Source organism: Tribolium madens, unplaced genomic scaffold (assembly GCF_015345945.1).
Source record: "Tribolium madens isolate multiple individuals breed KSU strain unplaced genomic scaffold, Tmad_KSU_1.1 Scaffold_91;HRSCAF=231;Tcas5.2_LG7, whole genome shotgun sequence".
NCBI lineage: Eukaryota > Metazoa > Arthropoda > Insecta > Coleoptera > Tenebrionidae > Tribolium > Tribolium madens.
This window is the reverse complement of record NW_025401063.1, coordinates 1938892-1953562: the sequence shown is the minus strand read 5'-3', so window position 1 is coordinate 1953562 and position 14671 is coordinate 1938892. Positions and strand designations below refer to the sequence as shown.

The 14671-nt window shown below is 28.9% G+C and overlaps 1 protein-coding gene across 1 annotated transcript in view; it reads left to right on the top strand.

Moving 5' to 3' along the window:
• LOC123011364 (diacylglycerol kinase 1) overlaps positions 1-14671 on the top strand; it is a 99330-nt gene that overhangs the window by 62299 nt on the left and 22360 nt on the right. Inside the window, exons 4-6 of the mRNA XM_044408761.1 lie at positions 9970-10159; positions 13296-13469; positions 13516-13677. Coding sequence (XP_044264696.1) covers positions 9970-10159; positions 13296-13469; positions 13516-13677 — 526 coding nt within the window. The remainder of the gene's footprint in view (positions 1-9969; positions 10160-13295; positions 13470-13515; positions 13678-14671) is intronic.

Genomic DNA, 14671 nt, shown 5'->3' with positions numbered 1-14671 from the left:
GCTTTGTCACTACAGTCTTGTACTATTTTTTTCATTTTCTTTGACACACACCTGATTTTTGGTTTTATTATTACTTAATTATTTTTTATTTTAATTTTTTTCAATTTGTTTTCAATTTGTTTTTCACTTATTTGACTCTTTTTTACTGTCTTTTATTTATCAATTTCTCACTTTTTTGGTCTCCACTCCTGTATTTATTGACATTTTTTATTTCGTTTTGATTATGTTTTTGTTTTTTTATTTGAGAACCATTTTTCCACTTTCCGTAGTGTTTGACAATAAGAATTAAAATTGTTTTACTCTACTTCATTCTTTTTTTATTTTTCTATTTTTCATAACAAAGCGATTTTTTAATTTTTCTATCTTGATATTTTGTAAGTTTAAGAAGAAAAAGAAAAAAAATTGGGTTTCGCTACGTTCGCTTTCAAAATTTAAAAATTTGTTATCTATTTTCTTTCTTTCCTCATTTCTTTTATGTTCTCATTCCAACTTTTTCCACTCTTATCTATTGTCTGTATCTATTTACTACTGTGTTATTTTTTATCTTGTTTTGTTTTTTTACTTCTTTTAAAACATTTTTTCACAATTCCTTCGTTGTCTTCCTTTCCTTATATTTGTTCTTTGTACTTTTGCTTTGTCACTACAGTCTTGTATTATTTTTTTCATTTTCTTTGACACACACGTGATTTTTGGTTTTATTATTACTTAATTATTTTTCATTTTCATTTTTTTTTACTCTTTTTTACTGTCTTTTATTTATCAATTACTCACTTTTTTGGCCTCCACTCTTGTTATATTTATTGACATTTTTTATTTCCTTTTGTTTATGTTCTTGTTTTTTTGTTTAAGATCCATTTTTCCACTTTCCGTAGTGTTTGACAATAAGAATTAAAATTAGTTTTACTCTACTTTATTCTTTTTTCATTTTTCTATTTTTCATAACAATATTTAAAACAAAGCGATTTTTCAATTTTTCTATCTGGATATTTCGTAAGTTTAATAAGAAAAAGAAAAAATTTTGGGTTTCAAATTTTTTTTCTGTTTTTTTAGTGAAATAGACAAAAAAGACGAAAAGTCGCGCAAATATGTTTGCATTCAAAATTTTAAAATTTTTTGTTATTTTTTTTTTCTTTCCTCATTTCTTTTATGTTCTCATTCCAACTTTTTTCAGTCTTATCTATTGTCTTCCCTATTTCTGTACCTATTTACTACTATTTTATTTTTTATCTTGTTTCGTTTTTTACTTCTTTTAGAACATTTTTTTTACAATTTTTTCGTTGTCTTCCTTTCCTTATATTTCTTCTTTGTACTTTTGCTTTTTCACTAGTCTTGTATTCTTTCTCATTTTCTTTAACACACACGTGATTTTTGTTTTTTTTTATTACTTAATTATTTTTCATTTTAATATTTTTTTAATTTGTTTTTCACTTCTTTTACTCTTTCTTACTGTCTTTTATTTATCAATTAGTTACTTTTTTGGTCTCAAATACTGTTGTATTTATTGACATTTTTTATTACCTTTTGTTTATGTGTTTGTTTTTTTTATTTGAGATCCATTTTTCCACTTTCCCTAGTTATTGACAATAAGAATTAAAATTAGTTTTACTCTACTTCATTCTTTTTTCATTTCGCTATTTTTCATAACAATATTTAAAACAATGCGATTTTTCAATTTTTTATCTGGATATTTCGTAAGTTTAAGAAGAAAAAGAAAAAATTTTGTGTTTCAGATTTTTTTCTGTTTTTTAAAGTAAAAAAAGACGAAAAGTCGCGCAACTACATACTATGTTTGATATCATAATTTTTAAATTTTTTGTTACCTTTTTTCTTTATTTCCTCATTTCTTTTTGTTTTCATTCCAACTTTTTCCACTCTTATCTATTTTCTTTTCTGTTACTATTTCATTTTTTATGTTGTTTTGTTTTTTACTTCTTATAAAGCATTTTTTCACAATTACTTCGTTTCCCTTCTTTCCTTGTATTTCTTCTTTTTGTATTCTTCTTCATTTTCTTTGACACACAAGTGATTTTTGGTTTTATTCTTACTTACTTATTTTTCATTTTAATTTTTTTTTTGAATTTCTTTTTTGTTTTTTTCTCTTTTTGTGAGTTATGTGCACGTTTAACTCACTAGTCCACTTTCTTTCTTATTTTAAATGCATTAGTTTTATCTCATTTAAAAAGTAAATCAGAAATTTAATTAAAGCCGATGAAGCAGAACGACATAAGAAGAGCGAGATGGATGTAACAATGTACAAAGAAATAAATAACAAACAAAATATAAATAAAGAGAAGATTTGAGAGCAAAACTGCAGATATTAAAGAAAAGAATGATGCAAAATTAAAAAAATATAAACTGATTTAATGTCAAAGAAACAAAAAAATAAAATAAATTTCAAGAACGTTATTAAAAAAATAAAAAAACAACAAAAAGTAAATGGGAAATGAATAGAAAAAGATGTTGAACTGAAAGTAAAAAAAGTAGAAATTACTACGATTTCCAGAAGAAAACATATTTGTTCTATGATTTATTTTATCCGCAATCGTCGCAAAAGTGACCTTTTTCTAATTAAATGTCACAAGTGAAATCTTACCTTTCAGCCATAGAGTAAAAAATTCTGTTTTTTACGATGACATCTACCAATATTGTCTCTTTCTTATCTCTTTTGCTGCTTCAGCAATTTCTGGAGAGGGACATTATAGATCATCAGCATTCGACGTTTTACACTACTAACTGCACTACTTAAATTAACACTTTTGAAAATCTTAACACAAATTTCGATACTATTTTGTTCATTTACTTGCTAATTATTGTATTGCTCTTTACTTTCGATCTGAACGTTTGCTAATAAAATAGTATATGTTATTTGGAGTAAAAGTGAGTTTTTGTGGCTCAGCTGAATTATTTGCCTCACTACGTTTGGCAAAATAAACGTTTACTTTTACTCTTAATAACTTAATATACTATTGTTTTACTTTAGGTTGTTCTTAACTTTTGCCAAGGTTGGTTTGTGTCGGAAATTGCGATCTCGAATGCAATATGTGCCTCAATGACACAATCTCCCTTCTGTAGGTTGCGTCAAAGCTTCCAACTCCGGTAAAAGACGCCACAATTCCATTCATATTTGACAGACACTTCGCGAAAAATAAATTTCTTTTTCGCAAGAGTTTTCACAAAGGTGCAAAGCTTTTCATGCTTTTTAATGAAAACGGCTAATGCCCGAAACGGAATTCTCCAAAAGCGGATTAAATATTTCACGAGTTTATTTTTATTTTTTGACGTCAGGCCTAAATTATGATTTAATAATGGTCAACATTGCTCTTAAATATTTAATAAAGCTCGAGGGCCAAATCCCTCCACAATGGCCGAAATTTGCATGCTAACCTCGAGCATTTTCCATGAAATATGTACGGATTTTCCGCAACATGTTGGACCACTACCACCATTATTACGTTTTTCATTTAATTGAACGGCGTTCGAAATGTGCAACGTAATTGCTATGAGACCGGATTTGCACAAAAACCGACTTTTTTAAGCGTTTTTCACGGGAAACTGGATCACTATGTCGAGACCGTGATCATCAAACTAACTAAACAACCCCAAAGGGACACAAAGAGCTATTTGGGGCAACCCTCCAAGGGTTGATTACGTTATTGCGAACAAAGTACTAGACCATTTTGAGATAAAAACTGCATTTTAAAAATAATTAACCAAAGCCAAGTGGCGGCTAGGCCAGCGGACGCCCGTCGGAAGTGAATGACAATTGACTATAAAATTGTGACGTTTGAATTCGACAGTCAGTGTTGCCAAATTAAGATTGCATGGCCTACTTGATATTTACACCTTAACTCCATATTATTCAATGTTGCCAACTTAATGTCAACCTCAGAAGGCATTTTGATGGGAAATTGTGAATTTCCGAATACTTGACGACAAAAATCACAACAATTATTCGGTGCTTTTACATCATTTAATGTTGCCAATTTAATTTAAGTCACAGACTCCGACAACATAGCTTTGTTGGCAATTCAAATAACATTTCTGATCGCCCAGTATATACCAACCAATAACTTATTTAATTTATTTATGATAATTAAAAACTCTTTGACACGTTTACCAACCTGTAGAAGATATTTAAAGCTAAAATTTGGCTCAAACTGTGTTTATTATTCATTTTTTGCATTGTTTATAATATCTTTAAAGTGAGTTTTGCAAAGTTAAATAAACGAACCTTTAATTCTTTTCTAACTTTCTAAGAATAACAAAATATAACGCTCTACTTTTTTAAAAATTAGATACAATCAAATATCTGGACCATTTTGCAAAAAATACATTTCAAAAATATAAGCAAAAGTTTCGAAATTCCGTCAAGTGACGGCTATGCCAGGAGACGCCCGTCGGAAGTAAATGACAATTGACTATAAAATTATGACGTTTGAATTTGACAGTCAGTGTTGCCAAATTACGATTGCATGGCCTACTTGGAATTTACTCTCTAACTCCTTATTATTCAATGTTGCCAACTTATTTCAATCTCAGAAGGCATTTTGATGGAAAATTTTATTTCTTGTATGCCTTTGACGCCGGAAATCTCAGAATTGTGACGTTTATATTTCGTAGTCAGTGTTGCCGAATAAGATTTCATAGCATACTTGACAACAAAAATCACAACAATTATTCAGTGCTTTTTCATCATTCAATGTTGCCAATTTAATTTAAGTTACAGTCCCGACAACATAGCTTTGTTGCCAATTCAAATAATATTTTCGATCGCCCAGTAACTTATTTAATTTATTTTTAAGAAAAACTTTTATTTTTGGTAATTAAAAACTCTTAGACACGTTTATGAAGATGTTTAAAGCTAAAATTTTGCTCAAATGGCGTTTTTATTCACTTTTTGCGTTGTTTATAACAACATTTTTAAAGTGAGTTTTGCTAAGTTAAATAAACGGACTTTTAATTCATTTCTAACTTTCTAAAAATAACAAAATATAACGTTTTTCTTTTTTAAAAATTACATACAATCAAAGATCTGTACCATTTTGCAAAAAAATACATTTCAAAAATATAAGCAAAAGTTTCGAAATTGCCAAATTAAGATTTTATTTCTTGTGTCTTTGGCGCTTGAAATCCCAAAATTGTGACGTTTCTATTTCATAATCAATGTTGCCAAATTAAGATTTCATAGCACACTCGTAGTTGACGACAAAAATTACAATTCCATTGCTTCTACTTCATTCAATGTTGCCAATTGACAACTCAAACAATATTTTTGATCTTTCAGTATAATATACTAACCAGTGAATTTTTTTTTAAACTTTTCTTTTTGATAATTAAAAAACTCTTAAACACGTTTACGAACCTGTAGAATATGTTATTTTATATTTCTCAGATTTTTTAGATGTTTCTGGGATTTTAATTAGATTTATTGTTCGACTGTTTTTGCATTGTTTGTAACAATATTTTTAAGTGACTTTTTCAAAGTTAAATTAAACTATTTTTATTAATTTCTAAGAATAAAAAACACTAACAAACGCATTTTTTTTTAATTAAAAACAAAATACTAGACTATTTTGCGATAAAAACTACATTCAATGTCACGTGACGGCTATGCCAGTGAAGGTCCGTCAGAAATCAATGACAATTGACTATAAAATTATGACGTTTGATTTTGACAGCCAGTGTTGCCAAACTAACATTTCATGGCCTACTTGAAATTTGCGTGCACACTATTCAATGTTGCCAACTTAATTCCAACCTCAGAGGCCACTTTGATCGAAAATTTTATTTCGTGTTGCCCTGTCTCGCATTAAAATGACTTATTCACGGCGGGTTGTTTGAAAAATCCGAGCAATTTTATGAATAAGACATCGCGCCCTTTATGAAAAACCCAGCCGCCATCAATATTTCGGCAAATAAGTGTTTTCCTCCGAGCAAATTGAATTCATAAGAGGAGATTAAACGGAGCTCGACTCAAACATCGATAAAAACGTAATCATGAAGCCACTTCGGTGGCTAAATTAGCAATCTGTTATCGAGGAGCATTAAGGCCGCCCTTCGAGATTGAAACTGTCAATAGTGGAACCGATTCGGTTACACCGACAATTCGATTTAATTTCGATGTGATGGACGAAATGGCTGGCGCAGGGCCAACTCTGATCGATTTATGGCGAAATTAGCGACAGACTAATAGGTAGAGTTGTTGCAAAAGTTGAGGGGGAGAGACGGAAAGTTGCATTCGGTTTGCGAGAACTCTCACTATGTCTTGAAGCTAACGCGAAATGGGGTCAGGTTCGCAATATCGCAAATACTTTACTTGTTAACATACAGGAAATATCACTTCTGACAATAGGTGACGATAAAGCGGAAATGGGAGTGCAGGAAAGCTTTCACTTATTTAAAAATTTATTACAGTTGAGGTTTCAAAGTTGGGGAAAATATTTTAAAGTGAAGACAAATCTTTAAAGATCTTACAATTTGAAACTTTTATTAATTCAACTCTCGACGAATCTGTCTAATTAGATTTGCAATTACACGTTTTTTCCTCAAGACTGAAATTAGAGTCAAGCGTTTTAACTTATTTATTACTGAAATGGGAAAGACACCGGGGGCTACGTTTTAATAAATTTCACTTAATAACTAATTAAAAAAGTTGCGAATTATTTAAACTCAAAAACCGAAAGAAAAATAAAGGATATAAAAGAACAAAACAGAAATTTATTCAAAAACAGGAGAAAAATCAGAAAGACAAAATTAAAACTTGTTAGAAAACAATCTACCGGGTGACTATAATTGTTTGTGACAAAAAATCTATTGGCAACATTGAATTACTAATAATCTTCTAATTTGTAATGAATGACAATTGCCTATAAAAGTTCGATGTTTGAATTTGAATGACAATCTTGCCAAACTAAAATTTTGAATTTGATACCAACTTGAAGTAAAAAATCATTTACAGTTACCCGGTGGTTTTACTTTTGATTTATTTATTTACACAAAAAGTGTGTCTTAAGAAATAGAAGAAATAGAAAGAGAAGAATATATTTCTCCTTTAATGAAGCAAAATAAAATGAATAATAACAAAGAAACAACACAAAAATAAAGAAGAGAAAGGCTTAGAAAAATAAAACAAGTAACAAGAACAGAAGTATATTTTTTTCAAAATATCGTTCAGTATTTTTTTTTAATTTGATTTTGATTTTTTATATTCTTTTTCTTTCACTTTGTACTATCTTGTGATTTTTCCTTCTGTCTTCTTTTTTTTCTGAATTTATCCCTTTTTCACATTTTTCCTTCTCTTTTTATTTTTTCTCATTTCTCTGTGTTGTTCTATTTTAAACATTTTCATTTTGTTTTTTCTATTAATTTTGTATGAACTTTTATTACTTTGGCTTTTATTGTATTTGTGGTAAATTTTTTCCTTCGATTCGTTTAATTTAAATTGCTTTCTTTAATACTTTATATGTTTGCATTCTTCTTTTTTTATTTTTCATTTTTGAGAGTAAGTCAACTTACTCCACGTCATTTTCTTTATTCTTTTTTTCTCTGTTTATTCATTTTCATTTCTTCAGTTTTCTACAAGTCTTTCAAAATTACCTTCACCTTGTCGAATACCTTAATTTTTTATAAAATTTCGTCCTTCTTTATCAATAATTAATAAAAAAAAATCTTAATTTTTAATGCAAAACTTACCTTTCATTTATATTACTTTTAACTTACCTTTTGTTTACTTATTTATTTATATACTATTAACTTTTTACACTATTTTCACTTTTGTAGATATTTGTTTTAAAGTTCGCGCTCTTATTCGCCCGCCATCTATTGGTTTTAGTTTTAGTTAGTATTGTGCGCTTTCTCTCTTATACTTATTAGAACATGTGCACATGTTTTTAAAGATCGCGCTCTTATGCGCCCGCCCTCTTTTGACATTTATTTGAATTATATTTGAATTTGAATTTGAGAAAAATTGCCGATTTGACTGGGGCTCGAACTCGGGACCTACCTGCTGGAAAGCGGGACCTTATGCCGCTGAGCCACCACCGCTGCCGACAATTTCAATGTTTTTGTGCTTTATTAAGTCTTTTGAACCCCCAAGAGTGCAAATGGACAATTTTGAAGTTTTTAATTTTTTCGATTTTTGTCGAAATTTTGGGCGATTTTTAGCACCCGGAGCGCTCTACTGCCAATAACTCCGGACTTTTTGGTAATAACTTCTTATATTTGGTACCGTTGGAAAGAAAATTTAATTTTCTATCATATACAAAAAAGATCAGTGCTCTACGACAAATATTTATCGAGAAAATTTGTGATAATTGTTTTAGAATAATTCTGTTATTAGCCCAGGAAAAGATAGAGTTTAGGGGGTGTTTATCTATGTAAAAAAATGCGCACTTATTTATAATTGTACAAGGTGTTAAAAATATTCTATTACTTTGCGGACCTATGTTTATAATAATTATCACTATAGACTACACTCTTGTGTTCTTCTTTTCTCTTTTTTTGTAAGAAAAAATGATTTTTTTGTTTTACATTCTGCTCTTTTTTTTTCTTTATATTTAGAAATAAAATACATGAAAAAACACGTGCCAATGAATAAAAAGTATGAAACCAAACGTTTTTTTGCTTAAACTATTTATTTTTTGGAAAAACTAATGAATGATGATAATGAATGATAAAGTAAAGTAAAAATGTGAAAAATATATATTTTTTTATTTTCTTTTGTTTTTTGTACCATTTTTTTTATTTTTTACTATTTTAACCTACTATAAAAAATGGTTTTTTCATTAAGGTTATGATAAGGATTACAACTATCTACTTTATTTTTAATTTTTTCAAAAAAAAATTGTTACTTACATAATTTGCAATTTTGACAAAGAAGTTGCATAATTCAACAACACAAAACAAAATTTCGTTCTCAAAATACGATCACATTTTTTATATTACTTTAATTTATATTCAGGAAAGAAAAACTGCGAGAAAAGAGGACGAAATTGTGGAAAACAACTTAAGGAGAAAAAACTGGAAGAGAAGATAATAAACTAAAATGTTACAGAATTTAATGTTACAGAAAAAATGAAAGAACAAAAACAAACGAATGTAGTATGAAGTAATAGCCAATAAACACTATGAAAAAAATAAGAAATGGTCAAAAATAGGTTGAAAAAAAAAGTAGATGAAAACTCATCATAAAAAATAAAACAAAAAAATCACTTAGTTTCAAAGGAAAAACAGAAAAATACTAGCTTGCATTGAAGAAGTCAAAAGAGAGATAAAATATAAATAAACAGAGAAAAACAAAGGAATCGTCAAAAAAATGTTTGAGAAAAATAATAAAATAAAGACAGATATAGAGAAGACAGTAAAAGAAACTGATACAGGGATATAAGAACGATAAAAAGATAAAAATAAATATAAAAATTTAAGTCAAAATATTTACTTGACTTTCTATTTTTTTTTTGTCTTTTTGACTATAATAGAAATCAGAAAAAAATTGCTTAACTCGATTTTTTTTTCTTAAACTTTCAATAATAGTTATTTATTATACAAAACGATAAAGGTCGTGTATAATATTTTGTTTTACTTTGTACTCACCTATCAGAATTTCTTAAATATAAACAGTAGATAAAAGTGACTTTATTTCACTAGTCGCTAAAAGACTGCTTTATCTACTGAAATTAGTTGATAAAATATAAACAGTAGGTAAAAATCCCTTCATTTCACTAGACGATAAAAGACTCCTTTATCTACTAAAATTAGTTGATAAAAGCACTCTTTAACATTGAGTAAAAAATAAACTTCATTTTCATTCTAGTTAATTTTGTCTCATTTCTTTTTCATTTCCTGATGTTTTTTTCTTTTTTTTTATTCTTCCATTTATTTACAGCAAACTTTACAACTAAGTATTTTTGTCAATTAATTAATATTTTTTAAATGTGAAATTGTTAATTTTTTATTTTTCTTTTGTTTCAGGACATCGACTACGACGGTTTTCGCAAATTCCTCGACACGTTCCTGGAGGTGACGACTTCGGAAGAGCTCTGCCGCCATCTTTTCCTCTCATTTGTTCGTAAAGGGGTAAAAGTCGAAGGTAAAGCGTTTAAAGAAATGGCCGTACTTAGTTCCACCACTGCTTGCGCTCCTATCACTTCTCATAACAAAGGTAACCATTTTACAAGTTTCTAATCTCAACAAAAGCGATTAGTATTCATTACGGAGCTAGGACGCCATTTTTAAAATGGCGCCGGCTTCGTAATCTTGTGTTTACAAGATGTAAAGGCCGAGAAATTGTATTGTTGAGGGGCAGAGCCGTCCTAATCCCTCATTTGCTTATCTAAGGACCCCGCCTTTGTCCCTGCCAAACAAGATTAAACTCGGGGGTTCACGGGGGGCCATTTTGCATGTTTACATTTTGTCGGTAGTTTTTACGAGCAATTTTCACCGGAAATTGCGCGAGTTTACGACGATATTAAACCATGTTCGATTTAATGTCTTTCTAAATTGCGCCAACTCTGTGTTTGCTCGTTATGCCAAGTAATATGGAAATAATTGGGGCTGTTGCGACTTAATTGAAATCGAATTGTACAAAGTTTACGACTCTTGTGTGACTAACCTTAAAGGAATTAAAAACATTAAAACGTCGCACGACTCACTTAAATCTCTTGTTTTTTGTTTACCGTACTTTCGAGAAGTTTAAGCCGCGACTTAAGCTCTACGAAACAAACACTTTTTGTTACTGCAAACAACAACAATTTATCACAGAAACATCTTAAATTAAATCGGGATTTGGGGGAGTAAAATGGTAGATGCGCCGGGAGAATGGCTCATAATCTACCATTAATCGTGTCTAATTGAGCGAAATTTTAGTTTTTGATTGCTTTTTTCATAATTAACAATTTTCCGTGTTTTGAACTGTTACTAAGCGGATTTGACTGACATTCAAATCCATGTAATTAACGCAAATTTAACTAGAAATTGCGAATTGAGAGTTAATACCTTGTATCATCTATTATTCGAGTCAGTTTACCAGAAATAACACCCAAAGCCATATTTAACTAACTGAAATATTGTACATTACATTCAAATAAATTTCGGATCAAGTGACCTGTGACTTTGAAATAATTAAGTTGGCAACACTGAATATTGGAGACACTAGAGAGTGTCAGGTGACGGCCGTGCCAGCAGCCGCCCCTCGAAGTGAATGACAATTGACTATAAAAGTGTGACATTTAAATTTGACAGTTCATGTTGCCAACTTAATTTTAGAGTTTGATTAGAAATTCATTTGAAAGCATACATAAGTTGATAACAAAGCTTTAGGTCCAATTGACTATAAAAGTGTGACATTTAAATTTGACAGTTCATGTTGCCAACTTAATTTTAGAGTTTGATTAGAAATTCATTTGAAAGCATACATAAGTTAATAACAAAGCTTTAGGTCCTTTTTTGCATCAAATTTTTCTACGTTTGTCAATCAAACGTCAATCTTATTTGACAGATTATTACCATTTGCCAATTAGGAATTATATTATTTGGAAGAAGTATGTTGAAATGCTAAATGAATAACATACTTAAAAGTCAAAAAACAAGAAAAAAACTTTTTTTTTTTTCAAAAATATCATTTAGTAAATTATTTTGATTTTTCAGTCTTTTTACACCATCTTTTATATTTCTCTTCTGTCTTCTTTTTTTCTGAGCTTTTTTCATGTTTTTCCTTTTTTTATTTTCTCTCTAATTTTATTTCTTACCATTTCTCTGTGTTTCTGTATTTCAAACTTTTTTATTTTGTTTTTTTTTCAATAATATTGAATGAATTTCTGTTTTATTACTTTGTTTTTTATTTCTTTTGTGGTATTTTTTCCTTCTATTTTTTTCAATTTAATTTACTTTTTTAATATAAATTTTTGCATTTTTTTATTTTCCCATCTTTGAAATTAAGTGAATTAATTTTACTCATTTTCTTTATTCTTTATTTCTCTACCTGTCTATCCCTTTCGTTTCTTAATTTTTTTCATTTTTCATAGTCGATCATACAAACTATTGTATTTTAACAATCAAGTAATTGTAGTCGATATGTTTAATTTTCGACAATTTGGCGATGAAAAAAGTAATATGTCAGTCAAAATTAGTTATATGGAAAAAAAAACACTTGTAAAATTTTTGAAAAGCCACCCTGTATTTAATTATAATTTTAAAAATTAAGTTGGGAATATTACAAAATACAAGTTAATTGCAAAAGATGACAGTAAGGACAAGTTTAGATAAATCACCCTGTGTATTTTTGTACTTTTTTACTTTAAAGAAATGGCACAAAAAAGGTATTGTCATACTACCCTTATTTTGCAATTTTTTACATTTAATTTTTTACTTTTTAATAAAAACAAAAAAATCACTTTCTTTACTCATATTTGCTTTATTGATAACAAAAAAACAAGAGATTATCAATTGAATGCAGCTGTTTGTTGGGAAACATTCAAAGGTCACGTGACATTAAAAAATTCAATTTCTAAATACTAAAGTGCTCCACCCTGTACATTGATTGTAATTTTTTTTTAAATAAAAATCATTGCTGTGTATTATGTTATTTTCTTTATTTTTATACTTTGTCGAATTTCTTAATTTTTTCATCAAATTTCTTCTCTCTCTATTACGATACCCTCTTGTGTTTTTCTTCTTTCTTCTTCTTTTCTTTTCTCTTTATGTTCTTATTTCTTTTGTCTATTTTTTCGTCTTTTTTTCATACTTTTTTCTTTCTAAAATTATCATTACTTTTTTGTCTTTTACTCTCTTTTATTCAAAATAAATAATTTTCTGTTTTATTCTTTTTATATTTATATTCTTTTTTATATTCTATATCTTGTTTCATATATTTTCTTTCAAAGTTTTTTTCAAATTTATACTTGTTTTAGAAAGCAATAGACTTTTGAAGAAAAATAAAAAACAATAAACAAATAAAACAAAAAATACAAGAAATACTTACAACCTTTATTTATACAACAGGAATAAAATAAATGTAAAACATTATTTATTATTTATTTATTTATTCTTTTGTATGAAATAATAAACAATTTTGTTTCAAGTTCCTTCTATTGAATTTCAATGAAGTGGCCTATGATTTTAAAATTAAGGTGGCTACATTGCAAAATGTCAAATTTCATATCTTCAAAGGCGACTCTGATCGGACCAAAACAGCTTTTCTCTGCATTTTTAACCCTCTCCCTTCGCAATTAACCCGTACTAAAAATGGTGGATGCGCCCCATTGTCGTAGCACCCCTTTTACCCCCAAAACCATAATCAGGTTCCACACCCAACGTCAACTCCATCGGCGAACCCATCGAAACCAAAAGCCAACTCTCGGCGGAGAAAGCTACGACTTACGGCGAAATGCTCGTGGAGAAGATCCACGGTTTCGGGGAAAAACTCCTAGGTCACCACCGTTCAGACAGCGATTGTTCCACTCGAGGCAAAACAGGTGAGTGAACCCCCACGAAAATGCGATTTTCGAGAGGGAATTTCAGGGACTGTGCACCCCATGTTGACCGTCACACACACTTCGTACTCCTGCCATGAAGTCTTGGGGAAAAAAAGCACCGATTCGTCGCCCTCACACAGCCAAATCTCCAGAAACTCCTCCAAGAAGTCCAACAACTCGCTTTTGGTTAATAACGGGAAGCTGGAAGGTGCGAAATGTTCTGTTGGCAACACAGAATTATTGTATATTATTATTATAATAAGTATTGTATAGGGTGTTCCAAAAGTCTGGAAACGATATTATTCTGGCGAAACTATCAAATTTTTTGGCAAATAAATTTATAGGTGTGCACTCGCAATAAAAATGCTATTCAAATTTTTTTTTTGAATATTAACTATTTGTTTATACCTACGAAATAAATATATGTAGTAACATTGTTTCTTTTTTTTAATGGAAACCTACCACAATTTTTTTTTAGACAACGAGCTTGTTACAAGAATTGTTGCCATGCAAAAATTTTTTTTTGTAAACCTCACACTTTTTTGTTAAAAAAATGTTTGACTTACAAGAATTAAAGAATTTTTTTGAGTAAACTAAGAGTTTTTTTGTAAATAAATTAATAAATGTTCAAAGTTTGTAAAGGAGCAATGCCAAAATATTTTTTATTTTAATTAATTGTTTAAACTTTTGAGATTACCATACTAATAATTTTTTTCTTAAATAAAAACGGTTTTTTATTTATTGTTTTACAAAGATATGTTTATGCATTTTACAAATGTACAAAAATATTTATTGAAAATGTTACAATTTACGTTAAAAAAATTATAAACATTATCTATTGTCAAAACTTTCTTCCACCGGCCATGGGGTGGTATGTTAAGACCGACCATCAGTGGTAAGCACGCCTTCTTTTATCTCATTGCTATGGCGTCGTCATTTTGCTTTATTTTCCAAATAAAAATTACAATTGTAGGGAGGGTAATGTTTACGTAGATAATAATTGCAACTATTTGTTTGTTTTTGTATTTACAAAATAATAAAATGCATAAACATATCTTTGTAAAAAAATAAATAAAAAACCGTCTTTATTTAAGAAAAAAATGATTAGTATCATAATCTCAAAAGTTTAAACAATTAATTAAAATAAAAAATTTTTTGGCACCGCTCCTTTACAACCTTTAAACATTTATTAATTTATTTCC